At 38.8% G+C, this 15,457-nt stretch overlaps 1 protein-coding gene across 1 annotated transcript in view; it reads right to left on the bottom strand.

Annotated features, from left to right (window-relative positions):
• Positions 1-12,021: 12,021 nt before the first annotated feature.
• The window catches only part of MAP3K7CL (MAP3K7 C-terminal like), a 66,907-nt gene continuing 63,471 nt past the window's right edge, over positions 12,022-15,457 (bottom strand). The window contains exon 6 of the mRNA XM_007943517.2: positions 12,022-12,202. Within this exon, the coding sequence (XP_007941708.2) occupies positions 12,022-12,202 (181 nt within the window). The remainder of the gene's footprint in view (positions 12,203-15,457) is intronic.

Raw genomic sequence — 15,457 nt, 5'->3', positions numbered from 1 at the left:
TGTTTTCCTTATAGAATAAGGAAATCCTCAGCAGTATCCTGAATGTAATGAAAACAAAAATCATCACAACTTTACAAACAAAGATATTGATAAGTGGAAAAGACAACAATATTGACAACAACAAGTTGTCACTGATTTCATTCTACTTAGATCAACAATCAATGCCCAAGAAAGCAGCAATCAAGAAATCAAATAACGTATTGCATCAGGCCAATCTGCTGCAGACGATCTCTTTAAAGTGTTAAAAGTCAAAGATGTTCCTTTGATGACTAAGGTGCACATGACCCGAGCCATGGCCTTTTCAGTTGGCTCATATCCATGCAAAATCTGGACAAAAAAAAAAGGAAGACAGAAGAATCAATGCATTTCAGTTATAGTGTTGATGAAGAACATTGAATATACTAGGGACTTCCAGAAGAATGAACAAATCAGTGTTAGAAAAAATACTAGATTGCTCCTTAGAAGCAAAGGTGGCAAGACTTTGGCTTGCTTACTTTAGGCAGTAAACACAGGGAGGAAGTGGGAAGAGTCTTTCCTCAGGAAAGACCCATCTCTGGAAAAGAATGTCATGGATGGTAAAGTCAGTGAGAACTAGGGAAACCCCTAATGTGATGGATTGACACTACAATGAATCCACCATACCAATGATCATGAAGATGGTGCAAAACCAGACAACATTTACTCTGTTATACATAAGGTTGTTATAAGGCAGAGCCAGTGGTAACTAACAATAGCAGGATCAAGTGGTCTGGCAGAATAAAAGGCAGACTGAGACTATATCCACTTTCCCCACAAATATATAAAATTTCATGGCATTAATAATCTTCCTTTTTATGAAAATTAATGCTTACCTCAATGTTCCAAAGTTACCAAACCCAGAGCTCACTCACTCACTCACTGCCATCAAGTTGGATCCAACTCATACTGACCCATATCACTGTAGAAGTACATTGCCCAATCTTCCTTCCAAGGAGTGGCTGGTGAGTTTGAACCACCAGCCTCTGGTTAACAGTCAAATGCCTTAGGCACTATTCCACCAGAGCTGGTAACCAACTATTCTTAAACAATTAAAATATAATCACCATTATCATCCCTGTATACATAAAGGAAACACTCACTCTACATCTGAGCAAAAGAAGTTTTTGCGGACTTCCGGTAAGATGCAGGAATATACAGACAAGCAACAAAAACCCTCTTCAACAAAGAAAAGAAAAACCAATGGACAGGGATACTGAAGATAATCTTGGAACCCTGAGCTTTGAAAGGAACTATATAGAAGTGGATTAGGCACCAATTAGTGGAAAAACCTGAACGAAAACAGTGAGTACCGAGTTGGTCAGAGATGCAGACTGTCAGGGAAAAAAGAAAAAAAAAAAGAAATTTTTGCATTTTCATGAGAAAACGTCAGCTTTATCACTTGCACTCAAAAATAACAAATACTTGAACTTCAGAGGAGTCATAGGTTTCAGGGACTCAGACAGGAAAACCATATTTCAGTGGTGATCCAGGCCCCACATTCCCTCATTTCTGACCCAAACATAAGCTACCAACATTCTGCCATAGACTTTCTCTTCCTCCCTCTGTTCACTTTCACCTTTGTGACATCATCCACTCTCCTGGCTTCTAATATCACAAATGGCTGCCAGAACATACAACACCACCTGTATAGCAGTCTAAGGAAAAAAAAAAAAGGAATCTGATCAAGTCTCTAGATTTGTCTACCAATTTACAGGAAATTCAAGGGAGAGAGGAATATGTTAAACAATATGCTGGAGTCGGAAAACCCAGGATGTGGAAAATTTTACAGGACAAACTACCTGGTTCCTTTAAAAAATAAAATTTAAAAAACAAAACAAAACAGGTGGAGGGTTGTAGTAGTTAAGGTTATGTGTCAATTTGGCTGGGCCTGGTTTTGAGTGGCTGGGCAGCTGAATGTAGTATTCCCCATGATGAGACCAGTAATCAACTCCATGGTGTAATCTACTGTGAGCAGCTGAGTAGTAGCCTTAGAGATGTTATCTGCTTCCAGTGTATATAAGATACTTTGACAAAGATTTCTAGCTTTTTGGCACATCTGGATCCTGCATTTGGCTGACTCTTCATCTCAGTGGCCTGCCATGTTGTCTACCAATTTTGGGACTGTTTCTGAACTTAAATTAGTGGGCTGCCATGTTGCTTGATAATTTTTGGACTGTACCATTTCACTTGTAGACCTTGGGTTTGCCAGCCTCAGCAGCCAGCAGCTGAGTGAAGAGAAACCTCCAGTTTCAGTGGGCCAGGAGCAAGAGGCAGAGCTGAAGCCCAAGGTCAAGGGGCTTTCACCCAGTTCCTAGAGCTTGGCACTTTGAATTCAGACTTCTAGCCTCCAAAACCGTAAGAGAAAAAAGTCTGTTCAAGCCATCCATTTGTGGTATTTTCTGTTAGAGCAGCACTGGATACCAAAAACAAGGGTCCACTAACTGATGAATGGATAAACAAAATGAGGTAGGTCCATATGTTACTTGGCAGTGAAAAGGAATGGAGTACTATTACAAGCTACAAGACAAATGACCTTTGAAAACATTATACTATGTGAAAGAAGCCAGTAACAAAAGCCACATAATGTATGATTCCTTTTATATTATATGTTTAAAATAGGCAAATCCATAGTGACAGAAACTAGGTTAGTATTTCCTAGGTACTGGGGGAGAGAAGAAATGAGGGTAACTGATAATCGGTATGGAATTTTGTTCTGGTTACCTAGTGCCGCTCTGACAGGAATATACCACAAATGGGATGGCTAGAACAAACAGGAGTTTATTCTCTTACAGTTCAGGAGGCTAGAAGTCCGAGTTTAAAGTGCCAGGCTCTAGGGGCTGTGTGAAATCCTCTCAACCTTGGGCTTCAGTTCTGCATCTTGCTCCTGGTCCACTTAAGGTAGAGGCATCTCTTCACTCAGGCAGCTAGTGGCTGCTGAGGCTAACAAGCCCAAGGTTGACAAATAAAATGGCACAGTCCCAATGTAACTAAACCACACAGCAGGCCATTGATTTCAGTCTATTGAAAGTCCCAAGGTCAGCAGAGCATGGCAGATGCCGAACAACGTCACGGCTACATGCAGGATTCAAGCGTGCCATAAGCTGAAGACCGTCCCCAAAGCTGTTTCTTATATACAGGAAGCAGCCCACATCCTTAAAGCAGCTACTCAGCTGCTTGTGGTAGGTCCTACCGTGGAGTTGATTGCCAGTCTCATCATGGGGAATACTACATCCAGCTGCCCCGCCACTCAAGCAGGCCCAGCCAAGTTGAGACACAAACAACCACCACAGGTTCCTTTTTGGGGGTGGTAAAAATGTTCTGAAATTATGGTGCTTCTAATAACAAATGTATAATAATAAATTATAAATTATATTGGTGATGGTTTTACAACTATGTGAATATACTGAAAGCTACTGAATTGTACACTTTAAAAGGGAGACTTTATGATATGTGAATTATATCTCAATAAAGTTGATATTTTAATAGGCAAGATAAACTATAGACTAGATGACACTTAGAGTCATATCAACCAATCACAAACTAAGGACATTATGTAGATCATAATTCAAAGAGCAAACTATAAACTAAAATTATATATACATATATAAAAACAATTGTGGTAATTTGAACCCTAAATATAGGGTAATATTGAGCATTTGTTGTGGCATGTTATGATTGAATTGTGTTCCCCAAAAATATGTGTTGAAATCCTAACCCCTATACCTTTAAGTATATTGCACTGGGCAAATCTGCTGCAAAAGATCTCTTTCAAAGTGCTGAAAAACACAGATGTCTCTTTGAAGGTTAAGGTGAACCTAATCCAAACTATAGTATTTTCAATAGCCTCATATGTATGTGAAAGCTGGACAGTGAATAAGGAAGATCAAAGAACAGTTGATGCTTTTAAGTTGTATTGGAGAAGAATACTGAAAGTACCATGGACTGCTAGAAGAATAAACAAATCTGTCCTGGAAGAAGTGTAGCCACAATGCTCCTTGGAAGCAAGAATGGCCAGACTTGGTCTCAATTACTTTGGTTATGTTGTCAGAAGGTACCATTCATTTGCTGGAGAAAGGTATCATGCCTGGTAGGGTGGAGGGTCAGAGAAAGGGGAGAAGGCCCTCAACCAGATGGATTGACACAGTGGTTGCAACAATGGGCCCAGGTATAACAAGGATTGTGAGGCTGGCACAGGACTGGACAGTGTTTCATTCTGTTGTACACAGGGTCATGATGAGTCAGAGCCAACTTAACGGTACCTAACAACAGCAACATACCTATAAGTATGACCCTGTTTGGAAATAGGGGTTTTACTTTATTATGTTAATGAGGTCATACCAGAGTAGGGTAGATCCTAAACCTAATCACTTCTGATTTGTGAAAAGCAGAATAGACACATAGGGAAGATGAAGACAGGCCATAGAAAGAGATGCATCTACAAGACCTAAAATGCTAAGAATTGCTGGAAGCTATTAGAATCCAAAATAAACAAGGACAGGCTTCGTCCTAAAATCATACCTTGAATTCAGACTTCTAGCCTCCCAACTTGTGAGAAAATAAATTTCCTTTCTTCAAAGCACCCACTGGTGCTATTTGTGTTACAGCAGCACTGGTCACTAAGAGAAGGGGTTTGTTTGTTGGTGTGATAATGCTATTGTGGAGATATTTTAAAAAAGACAACTCCTTTACTTTTAGGCATATATACTGAAAAAATCATACATGAAATATTATATCTGTGATTTTTAATCTGGTAGTGGGGATGCAGCATTCGATGGTGCATAAATAAAAAAATAATTGGTCATAAGTGGAGAGTTGTTGAAGCTGGATGATGAATATATCTGGTTCATCATGTGTTCTCTCTACTTTTTGCCAATGTTCAAATTTTTCATAATAAAAAGTTTTTAAATGACTTCTAAGTGTATTTCTTTAGCCTCAATCATGTTCCCATACATCTAGGGTCATATATCCTGTTGCTTCTAGTATTAAGCTTGAAGCCCTACCAGCACCCCAAAGTAACCATAGCCCTGTCCCTCTCAGACAGGAAGAGGCCCTGACCTCCATGCTATGGAGCATTTTGCCACACTCCATTGACAGCACATTACAGTTAGTTATAAATGTCTTTCCCTGTGTCCATAGATCATAAATTTCCAGAAAACATAAATCATGTCTCACTCATCTTTTTATCTACAGTATCTAGCAGAAAGACATATAAAACTAACTAAAAAACTCACTGCCATCCAATTGGATTCAACTCATAGCAACCCCTCCTTGGGTTTCCCAGGCGATCTCACTATGGAAGTAGATTGTCCAATCTTCCTTCCAAGGAGTGGCTGATAGGTTTGAACCACCAGCCTTCTGGTTAGCAGTCAAATGCCTTAGGCACTATGCCACCAGAGCTCCCAAAAGACATACACTGAGTAAAAAAATAAATAAATGTTGACTGGATGGAAGGCATCCTGGTGGTGCAATGCTAAAGTGCTTGGCTGCTAACTGGAAGATTGGAAGTTGGAACCCACCAGCCACCTTGCCAGGAAAAGATTTGGAAGTCTGCTTCCATAAAGGTTGCAGCCTTGGAAAGCCTATGAGGCAGTTTTACTCTGACCTATACATTCACTGTGAGTCAGAATCTACTCGATGCCTATGAATTTAGTTTTGGCTTTTTGACTGGATGGATAGATAGGTAGATGGATGGAAAAACAGTTAAAGAACTGAAGGAGCTCTGAAGTTGCTCTTCCTCCTGATTTCCTTTTTTGTTTTTGACAAAATCATACTTTCAGTCATCTGGCTTGATGTCTGGAGTTATCTTCTAACAGAGGTAGGAATAAGATCAAAATTCTTAATGTGATCTTCAATTTCCTTCCTTTATTGAAGCCTCCTCTTATACCACCCTCTCCCTCCCTCTTCGTGTTCATCAACATTGGCCTTCTTTCAAATCTTTGGACATGTTACAGATCCTTTGCACATGTTTTTGGTTTGTCTAGATCTTCTTCCTTGACCTGCCCTCTTTGTCACTATAACTCTTACATCCATCAAAACTTATCTCAATAGTCACTACTTCATAGAAGTCATCCCAGATTCCTTATCTCAGTCATATTCTTTTTTTTAATGTACATACATAAACAATATTCCTTTTTTTTTTTGGCACTTACCTTATTTGTTAGATGTATTTCTTATGTATTAGTGCATTAAAAATTACCCCAAAATTTAGTGGCTTAAAATAACAAAGACTTATTATCTTAAGGCGTTTGAGAATCAGTAGCAGTTTAGCTGGGTGATTCTGGTTAACGGTCTCTCATGAGATTGTACTCAAAATGTCAGTCAGGACTACAGTCATTTGAAGTCTTGCCTGGGCCTACAGCATATGCTTCCAAGTTCACTCCTATGGCTGTTGGCCAAAGGCCTCAGTCTCTCAGCATGTGGGCCCCTCAATAGGCCTGTACTAGTCTCTTCACAATATGACAGCTGCATACCCCAGAGTGAATGATCCAAGAGAGAGCAATTGAGAAGGAAGTCTCAATGTCTTCTATGGCCTGATCTTGGAAGTCACATACTGTCATTTCTGCTTAACTTTGTTTGTTAGAAACAATCTTTAAGTCCAACCAACACAGATTAGGGCCCACCTTTTGAGGGAGTTTGTTGGGATATTTTAGAACTGTTCTATGTGAATATTTAGGTAAATGTTTATCTTCTCCACTGAGGACTTATGTTTCTACAATTTATCATTGTGTTCCTGGAATCTTTCAGAATGTGTAGCAAAGCATTCATTTCTTTAAATGTGATATATATAGATACAGATATAGATATATAGATATGTAAAATATTGGCCATTCAACATTCCTCACATATACAGTTCAGTGACATTATGTTCACATATTGTCTAGCCATCGCCATTCCATTTCCAAACTTTTCCATCATCCTTACCAGAAGCTCAGTGTCCTTTAAGCAATGTCAATAAATATTTACTAAAGGAAGGAAGGAAACCTTGTGTTTGAATTCCAGTTCTGGGAAACAGTGTACAATTATATAACCTTAGTTTCTACTTTTAGAGAATGGGGATAATTATAGCTAACTTACAGGTTGTTATAAGAATTGAATAATGTAGCCTGTACAAAATATGTAACCCAGAGAAGGGCCTCATTAATTGTTAGTTCACTTCATCTTTTTTGTTTCAATAACACAAGCAGTCCATTCCAAGTCACACAGATTCTACTTCTCCTGTCTTTCTCATCCTTACCACTCTACTGCTGTTTTTGTTTGTTGGTTGTTGTTGGTCACCAGGTCTGCCTCTGGGTGGATTCACCTGCCAACATTTCTTCTAATAGTCAGGCACTTAACCATTTGCACCACCCAGGGATCTTCACTGGGAGCTCTGGTAACATAGTGGCTAAGACACTTGCCTGCTAACCAGACGGCTGGCGGTTCATACCCACCAGCCACTCCTCGGAAGGAAGGTTGGGCAATCCTACTTCCGTAGTGATACTGCCTCGGAAACCCAAGGAGGGGTCGCTATGAGTCGGGGCCGACTCGACGGCACATAACAACAACAACAACAAGGGATCTTCACTAGTCTGTTACTCCACTTTAATTGCTATGGCTCTAAGACTAATCAACTTCAAACCAGCCCTGACTCTTCACTCTTCTTTTCAAAATATTTACTTTGTCCAAAACTCCCCCCACAACTAGGGCCTGGTGGAACTTTACAACTTAATTTCTCACTACCCCCTGACATATACTCTTATACCAAACCAAATGCACTGCCATCAAGTAAATTTCAATTCATAGTGACCCTATAGAACAGAGTAGAACTGCCCTCATAGGGTTTCCAAGGCTATAAATCTTTACAGAAGCCAACTGTTTCATCTTTCTCCCATGGAGCAGCTAGTAGATTTGAACCATGGATCTTTTAGTCAGCAGCCAAATGTTTTAACTGCTGTGCCACCAGAGCTCCTTATACTCTTACAAAGGAAGATTATCTATAGTACCCAAATGTGGGGCTCTTGCCTTGTGATTCTCTAGCATTGTGTCTCTGCTTATGCTATTCCTTCCTTTTTTCAATCTCTACTGTGAACTGTAGGAGCTCTGGTAGCGTAGTGCCTGAGGCACCTGACTGCTAACCAGAAGGCTGGCGGTTCAAACCCACCAGCCCTCCTCAGAAGGAAGATGGGACAATCTACTTTCGTAGTGATACTGCCTCGGATAACCCAAGGAGGGGTTGCTATGAGTCGGGTCCAACTCGACAACACATAACAACAACAACACTGTGAACTGTATTTATCTTATTGCACTTATATTTATTCTTGTCTTCCAGGAACTGGAGTACTTGTGCTCTTCCTGTTACTAAATTAGAAGCATACTGAAGGTGGATTATGTCTTGTTCAATTTTGCATTCTCAATGGTAAGAGTCGGAGCTGACTTAAGGGCACCTAACAACAACATAGTAAGTGTATAACTTTTTGTTGAGTTTGAGTTCCAGATACCTTTTAGGTCTTTATTTGTACTGAGTGAATAATCTATTCAAGCCCAGGTACCAGGATGAGATAAACACCCTCTGCCAAGACCAGTGGTGAGAGATTTCACTTCTGACCTCTGTAATCACATTCTTTTCATGTCTACACATACTGAATGACTCCAAAAAATGGCAAATTCTTTGGTAGAGCCAATGCAGAAGATAATGTGGGTTACATTTTCCTTTCATTTTAGCTCAAAAGCAAGCACCATCAATCTAATACTTATACAAACTTTATGCTCATTTTGAATGCTCCACACGTAGTGCCTAAGGCATTTGACTGCTAACCAGAAGGCTGGCGGTTCAAACCCCCCAGCCACACCTCAGGAGGAAGATTGGACAATCTACTTCCTTAGAGATACAGCCTCGGAAACCCAAGGAGGGGTCGCTATGAGTGGGATTCAACTCAGCGGCAGTGAGTTTGGTTTTTTAGATTTTGGACAACATAATAATTATTATTATTGCAAACACCAAGAATATTATACGCCTTAAGATAAACTATATTGATAATATGCAGTGATAAATAAAATTGGTAGAAATTTGTTAAATGAAAAGATGATACTGATAATATATTTTGTTTTTAGATCCCTCTGACAATATGATGAAAGCAGATAATGTTTTCATTTTTTTTAATTGCTATAAATTTCCTGGAAGATCACCTACTTAGGATATGCTTCCTTTTGAGTTGCAAATATATGTGTTTTGGAAACACAGTGCCAAATTTCAGGCTGAGACTAGAACAAATATGAAAACTATTTACTCAATGACTCCTTAATAGGAAGCTGTGGTGTTCAAATATTTTAACCATGTTATTTACATTTTGCTAGAGCAAAGAGATTGGAACTATGTTTCTCTGCTCATTCTCTGTAAGGGTCATGACTGTTTAAATTCTATGAATGTATGTAACAGTGTTTATGGCCATCTACATGTATGGACAAAGATCAAAAGTTCATCCCTGTATTGAAAGGTTGGTGATTTATCCTTTTCCTCCCATTCCATTAACCCTAGATCTGTATAAATTTAATGAATAACCCCTCCTTTGTATTAGTATTTATAAGCCTTGAGGCTGCTCAGAAAAAAAAAGTTCTGCCAGGACAATAGAGCCTTCAGCTTTGATCAAATGTTAAAGCAGTCTTGGGGCTAATAGGTTTATACATTAAAAGTGGAGAGAATTTTTAAGATCTATTAAAAAGTTTCATTTTATAAATGGGAAACTGAGAGTCAAGATACTTCAGGGCTTGAGATCAGAAGAACTAGACGGTGCCTGGCTACTGCTACCCACCATTCTAATTGGGATCACAAAGAAGGTCCTGGACAGTGGGAGAGCATAAAACCAAAAACCACTCACTGCTGTCGAACAGGTTCCGACTCATAGTGACCTCTCCTTGGGTTTCCAAGGTGGTACCTCTGTGGAAGCAGATTGCCCAGTCTTCCTCCCGAGGGAAGAACATGTAGAATAAAATACAAAACTTAAAAAAAAAAAAAAAAAAACAGACTTACTGGTCTGATAGAGATTGGTGGAATCCCTGAGACTATGGCCCTTAGCCAACCTTCAAGCCTGGAACTGAATACACACCCTGGGAACAACTTTTAGCCAAACTATACAAAGGCCTATAAAGTGAACAATAACACTAGGAAGGAACGAACTCCTTGGAACAATCAACCATCAGGCCAAAAACAAAGCTTAGAAGGCAGGAAGGGTCAGGAAAAGAGGATGGATGGAAATGGGGAACCCAGGGAGGAAGTGGGAAGAGTGCTGTTACATTGAGCAGATTTCGACCAACATCACAAAAAAAAAAAAAAAAAAAGTGTTTAGATTATTGGCTAAAAAACTAATGTGCTCTGTAAACTTTCACCCAAACCACAATTAAAAGTTCAAAGAAGAAGAAATAACTATCAAAAAAAAAAAGATGCTCCAGGGATTTGTAGACTGTGCCACACTGCAAGAAACGGGTGGCCCTGCAAGGCACTTGCTTTGGCATTTATTTGAACAAACCGCCTAGTGCTGAGTCTAGCCCAGAATGTCTCAATCTCAGTACTATTTGGGGTCATAATTCTTTGTTTGGGAGGGGGGTTGTTTTGTCTGTTGCAGGATGTTTAGCAGCATCCCCTGGTCTTTATCGCTTTGATGCTAGTAGCACCTCCCCCACCCTCTCTTATGACAAACAAAACTGTTTCTACACATTACTAAATTGCCAAATGTCCCCTGGGGAAGGAACAAAATCAATCCAAGTTGAGAAACACTGTTCTATCCTTGGTCATTTTATTGTTTTAATCATTTTTTTTTTCTTTTCTTTTCTTTTTTCTATGGTTTCTGAGTAAATATCTCAAGATACAAAGTCATCATATTCAGGATAAGAGCTCTGAATTGTTTGTGTGAGAAACCAGACTCTTCCAGGAAAAGGGACTTCACTCCTTTCTTGGGACAAGCAAGTACACCAAAGAACAAATTCTGGCTAGGGTTAGGCAATTTCAACTTTTAGCATAAAAGAATTAAGAAAAAGTTAAATACAAACTGACAGTGTTGATCCAAAGCTTAATGAAAAAGTTACATGAATAGAAATGGACACATAACAGAGAGATCAATTTGGGAAAATATGACCATAGGTAGAATAAGGGAAAAACAAATAATTTTTATCCTCAATTTACTTACATATTACTTATTACTGATCCAAAACATCTCCTAAATCCAAAGCAAAATGATAGCTGTAATTTCACTGATGTTTTCATGGGAGCTCACCAAGGTAATATCCAAATGACATTTTTTTATTTCCCCCATGCCCCCAGAACACATGCAAGTGAAGGCAAAGATGTTGAACGTGAGGTAATGTGGCGTGCAGAAAATGCAATCTTATCTGTTTTTTATTACAACAGCAAGTTAGCACTGGCCAATGTGCTTTTGGCATAAACGTGTCTTCTGCTCATATTTTCATGAGAAAGATTTTTTGATATGTTACCATTTATTCTGAGTACAATCAATCAATGAGGGATTAAATCTGACTCTGGTGAACATAAATATATTTGGAGAAGTTTCTGACAGTTTAGATTTGAGCACATTTGAAATATTAAAGGCATGAAATTTTAAAATATGCAGACGGTAAACTGTAGTGAGAATTCCACTGTTTAGTTTTGTGGCTTAACTCTGCTCAGTTCATGATTCTTAGTGGGACCAGTTAATATTCTATTTTTATCATATTCTACCCTGATGTGCAATTTGGTCATATCTTCCTAAATAAGAAAAAATATATATCTTTGGGAAAGAATTGATCTCTAAAAATATATGATACAAATAGTTTCGATTTAATTATCTTACTTAAAATGAAATATCTTTTCTCTCAGGTGAGAAGCTGGCAAGCATTAAATTCATTATAGGCATTTGCCATGTGGGTAATAAAGAGAAGCTATAATAGATTTTATTCTTATCCCTTTGAAATAAAAATCTTTGGCCAGCAGACAGCAGTCACCAACCTCTAATGCTCATATTGAATAATTTAAGGTTAGGATGAGCCCTGTCTTTTCTGATACTGTATTCTAAGTTTTTCCAGTTGTTCTACACATTGTGACTGAGCCAACTTCAACGTCCGGTTCTCCTCCGTCAGTGCCTCATATTCCCGAGCTAGTTGAGCAGCATCAACTTTCTCCTTTTCTGCCTGATCCAGCTTGGCAATGAGCTCCTTTCTGAAAATTCAAAGGACATGGGAGAAAGAAGTACAAAATTTAATTCAAAAAATCAAATTACATACTAATAGCATAATGAAAATAAAATGTTCCTATTTTTATACCACATCTACTTGCTTCCAATAACTTTTATTTTTCCAGCTTCACAAGTTTTTACTAGTTGCTGTGAGTGAATCCTAACTCATGGCAACACCCGGTGTGTCAGAGAACTGTGCCCTACAGGGTTTTCAATGGCTAATTTTTTTTTCCTGGAAGTTGATTACCAGGCCTTCCTTCTGAGGCACCACTGGGTATGTTCAAACCATCCACCTTTTGGCTAGCAAAGTGTCTTAACCATTCATACCACCCAAAGACTCCTCATCAGTTTCATAATCGTTCATTTTAGTCTAGCACCTCTACTCAAACCAAAAACCAAACTCACTGCCACCAAGTTGATTCTGACTCATAGCGACACCCACTGGGTTTCCAAGGCTCCAAATCTTTACAAAAGGAGACCACCTCATTTTTCTTCTGCGGAGCAGCTAAAGGGTTTGAACCACCAACCTTTCAGTTAGCAGCCAAATGTCTTAACCACTACATCACCAGAGCTCCTTAGCACCTCTAGTAGACACATCCAAAACACTACACATACAAAGACAGCCCAAAGTTCCTTCAGCAGTCAAATAAATAAAGTGAGCTTTTTAAAAATACAGCATATTATAAAAATGACAATTTAGGAAAAAAAAACAGAGTTTATAATTTTTATAATTTAATATGTTTCCTACTATCTTACATGTAAGAGAACTATAGTGTATTCGATACCTAATCTTCATCCTCAGAAATTTAGTGTAAAATCCTCCTTTATTTTCCTATTTCTGAGCTTAACAAGTCTTTACTAGGCTTCTATGAACTAAAGAATTCAACTCCTTCCCAAGAAATATTATTTTCCAAGTCTTTCCCTGAGCCTTACATACATATTATATCCCTAATTAACAGAAAGTGCACAAACAGTTTGCACTTGACTGCTAAGAAACAAATCTGACTTGGAAGAAGTAGAGCCAGAATGCTCCTTAGAAAGTGACAATGGACAGACTTCATCTCATGTACTTTGGTCATGTTGTCAGGAGGGACCAGTCCCATAAGAAGGATATAATGCTTGGTAAAGTAGAGTCAGCAAAAAAGATGAAGATCCTCAACAATATGCACTGACACAGTGGCTGTAACAATGGGTTCAAGCATAGTAAGGACTGTGAGGATGGCACAGGACGGGGCAGTGTTTTGTTCTATTGTACATAGGTCTCTGTGAGTTGGAGCTGACTCAATGGTACCTAACAATGACAACACTAATGGAAAGGTTGGCAGTTGAAGCCACCTAGCAGTGCCATGCCAGAAAAACCTGGCAATCTCCTTCCATGAGAATTACAGCCAACAACACCCTGTGGAGCAGTTCTACTCTGATACACATGGGGCCACTGTGAGTCAATCAACTTGAGGACAATGAGTTTGACTTTGGCTTTAATTAACAAAACAACGTATCTATCTTTGGTGTTGGACTTCCTCTTGAATTTAGGAAGGAGGATGAGGGTACTAGAAGGAACTTACAGTGACAATACCGTACAAAAATTTGTTGTTGTTGTTGTTGTTGTTGTTGTTAGGTGCCATCAAATTGATTCTAGTAGCGACCTTATGTAAAACAGAACAAAACATTGTCCAGCAGAGCACCATCCTCACAATCCTTGCTATGCTTGAGCCCACAATTGCATCCACTGTGTCAGTCTACCTTCTGAGGATCTTCCCCTTTTTCTCTGACCCTCTACTTTACCAAGAATGATATATTTCTGGTATATCATGGAATGGTCCATTCTGACAACATGACCAAAGTAGGTGAGACAAAGTCTGACCATTCTTGCTTCTAAGGAGCATTCTGGCTGCACTTCCTCCAGGATAGAGTTGTTCGTTCTTCTGACAGTCCACAATATTTTCAAAATTCTTCACCAACACCACAATTCAAAGGCATCAAATCTTCTTTGGTCTTCCTTATTCACTATCCACCTTTCACGTACATATGAGGGGAATGAAAATACCATGGCATGGGTTAGATGTCACTTCAAAGTGACATCTTTCCTCTTCAACAGTATAATGATGTCTTTTGCAACAGATTTCCCCAGTGCAATATGATGTCTGATTTCTAGACTGCTGCTTCCATGGGTGTTGATTGTGAATCAATGAAATCTTTGACAACTTCAATCTTTTCTCCATTTATCATGATGTTTATTGGTTCAGTTGTGAGGATTTTTGCTTTATGTTGAGGTGTAATCTACACTGAAGACTGTAGTCTTTGATCTGCATCAGTAAGTGCTTTAAGTCATGGTCACTTTCAGCAAGCAAGATTATGTCTATTGCATATCACAGGTTGTTAATGAGTCTTCCTCCAATCCTGATGCCAAGTTCTTCTTCATATAGTCTAGCTTCTCAGATGATTTGCTCATTATACAGCTTGGATAAGGATTGTGAAAGGACTCAACCCTGATGCACTCCCTTTCTGATTTTAAACCATGCAGTATTCCCTTATTCTATTTAAATGACAACCTCTTGATCTATGTACAGGTTCTTCATGAGCACAATTAATTGTTCTAGAATTCTCATTCTTTGCAATGTTATCCATAATTTGTTATGAACCAGTCTAATGCCTTTGCATATTCAATAAAACACAAGTAAATATCTAGAAAGATATTCTTTGCTTTTAGCTACGATCCGTCTGACATCAACAATATCCTTTCGTCCACATCCTCTTATGAATCCAGCTTGCATTTCTGAAGTTCCCCGTCAATATTCTGCTGCAACTGTTTTTTAATTATCTTCATAAAATTTTATGTGTGTAGGATATTGTTCAGTAATTTCCATGTTCTGTTGCATCACTTTCTTTGGAATAGGCACAGATATGGATCTCTTCCAGTTGGTTGGCCATGTAGCTGTTGTCTGAATTTCCTGACACAGATTAGTAAGTGCCTCTAGCACTGCATCCATCTATTGAAACATCTCAATGGGTATTCTGTCAATTACTGGAGACTTGGGGTTATTTTGTTTGTTTGTTTTTGCCAATTCCTTCAGTGTAGCTTGGATTTCTCTTCCTTCAATACTATTGGTTCTTGATTATGTGCTACCTTCTGAAATTACTGAATGTAAACCCATTTCTTTTGGTACAGTGACTCTGTGTATTCTTTCCATCTTCTCTTGATGCTTCCTGCATCTTTCAATATTTTTCCCATTTAAAAA

This window comes from Orycteropus afer, unplaced genomic scaffold, assembly GCF_000298275.1.
Source record: "Orycteropus afer afer isolate SDZICR_OR568_19922 unplaced genomic scaffold, OryAfe1.0 scaffold00108, whole genome shotgun sequence".
Lineage (NCBI taxonomy): Eukaryota > Metazoa > Chordata > Mammalia > Tubulidentata > Orycteropodidae > Orycteropus > Orycteropus afer.
Note: the sequence above shows the minus strand (reverse complement) of the source record. Positions and strands in the feature narration are given on the sequence as shown.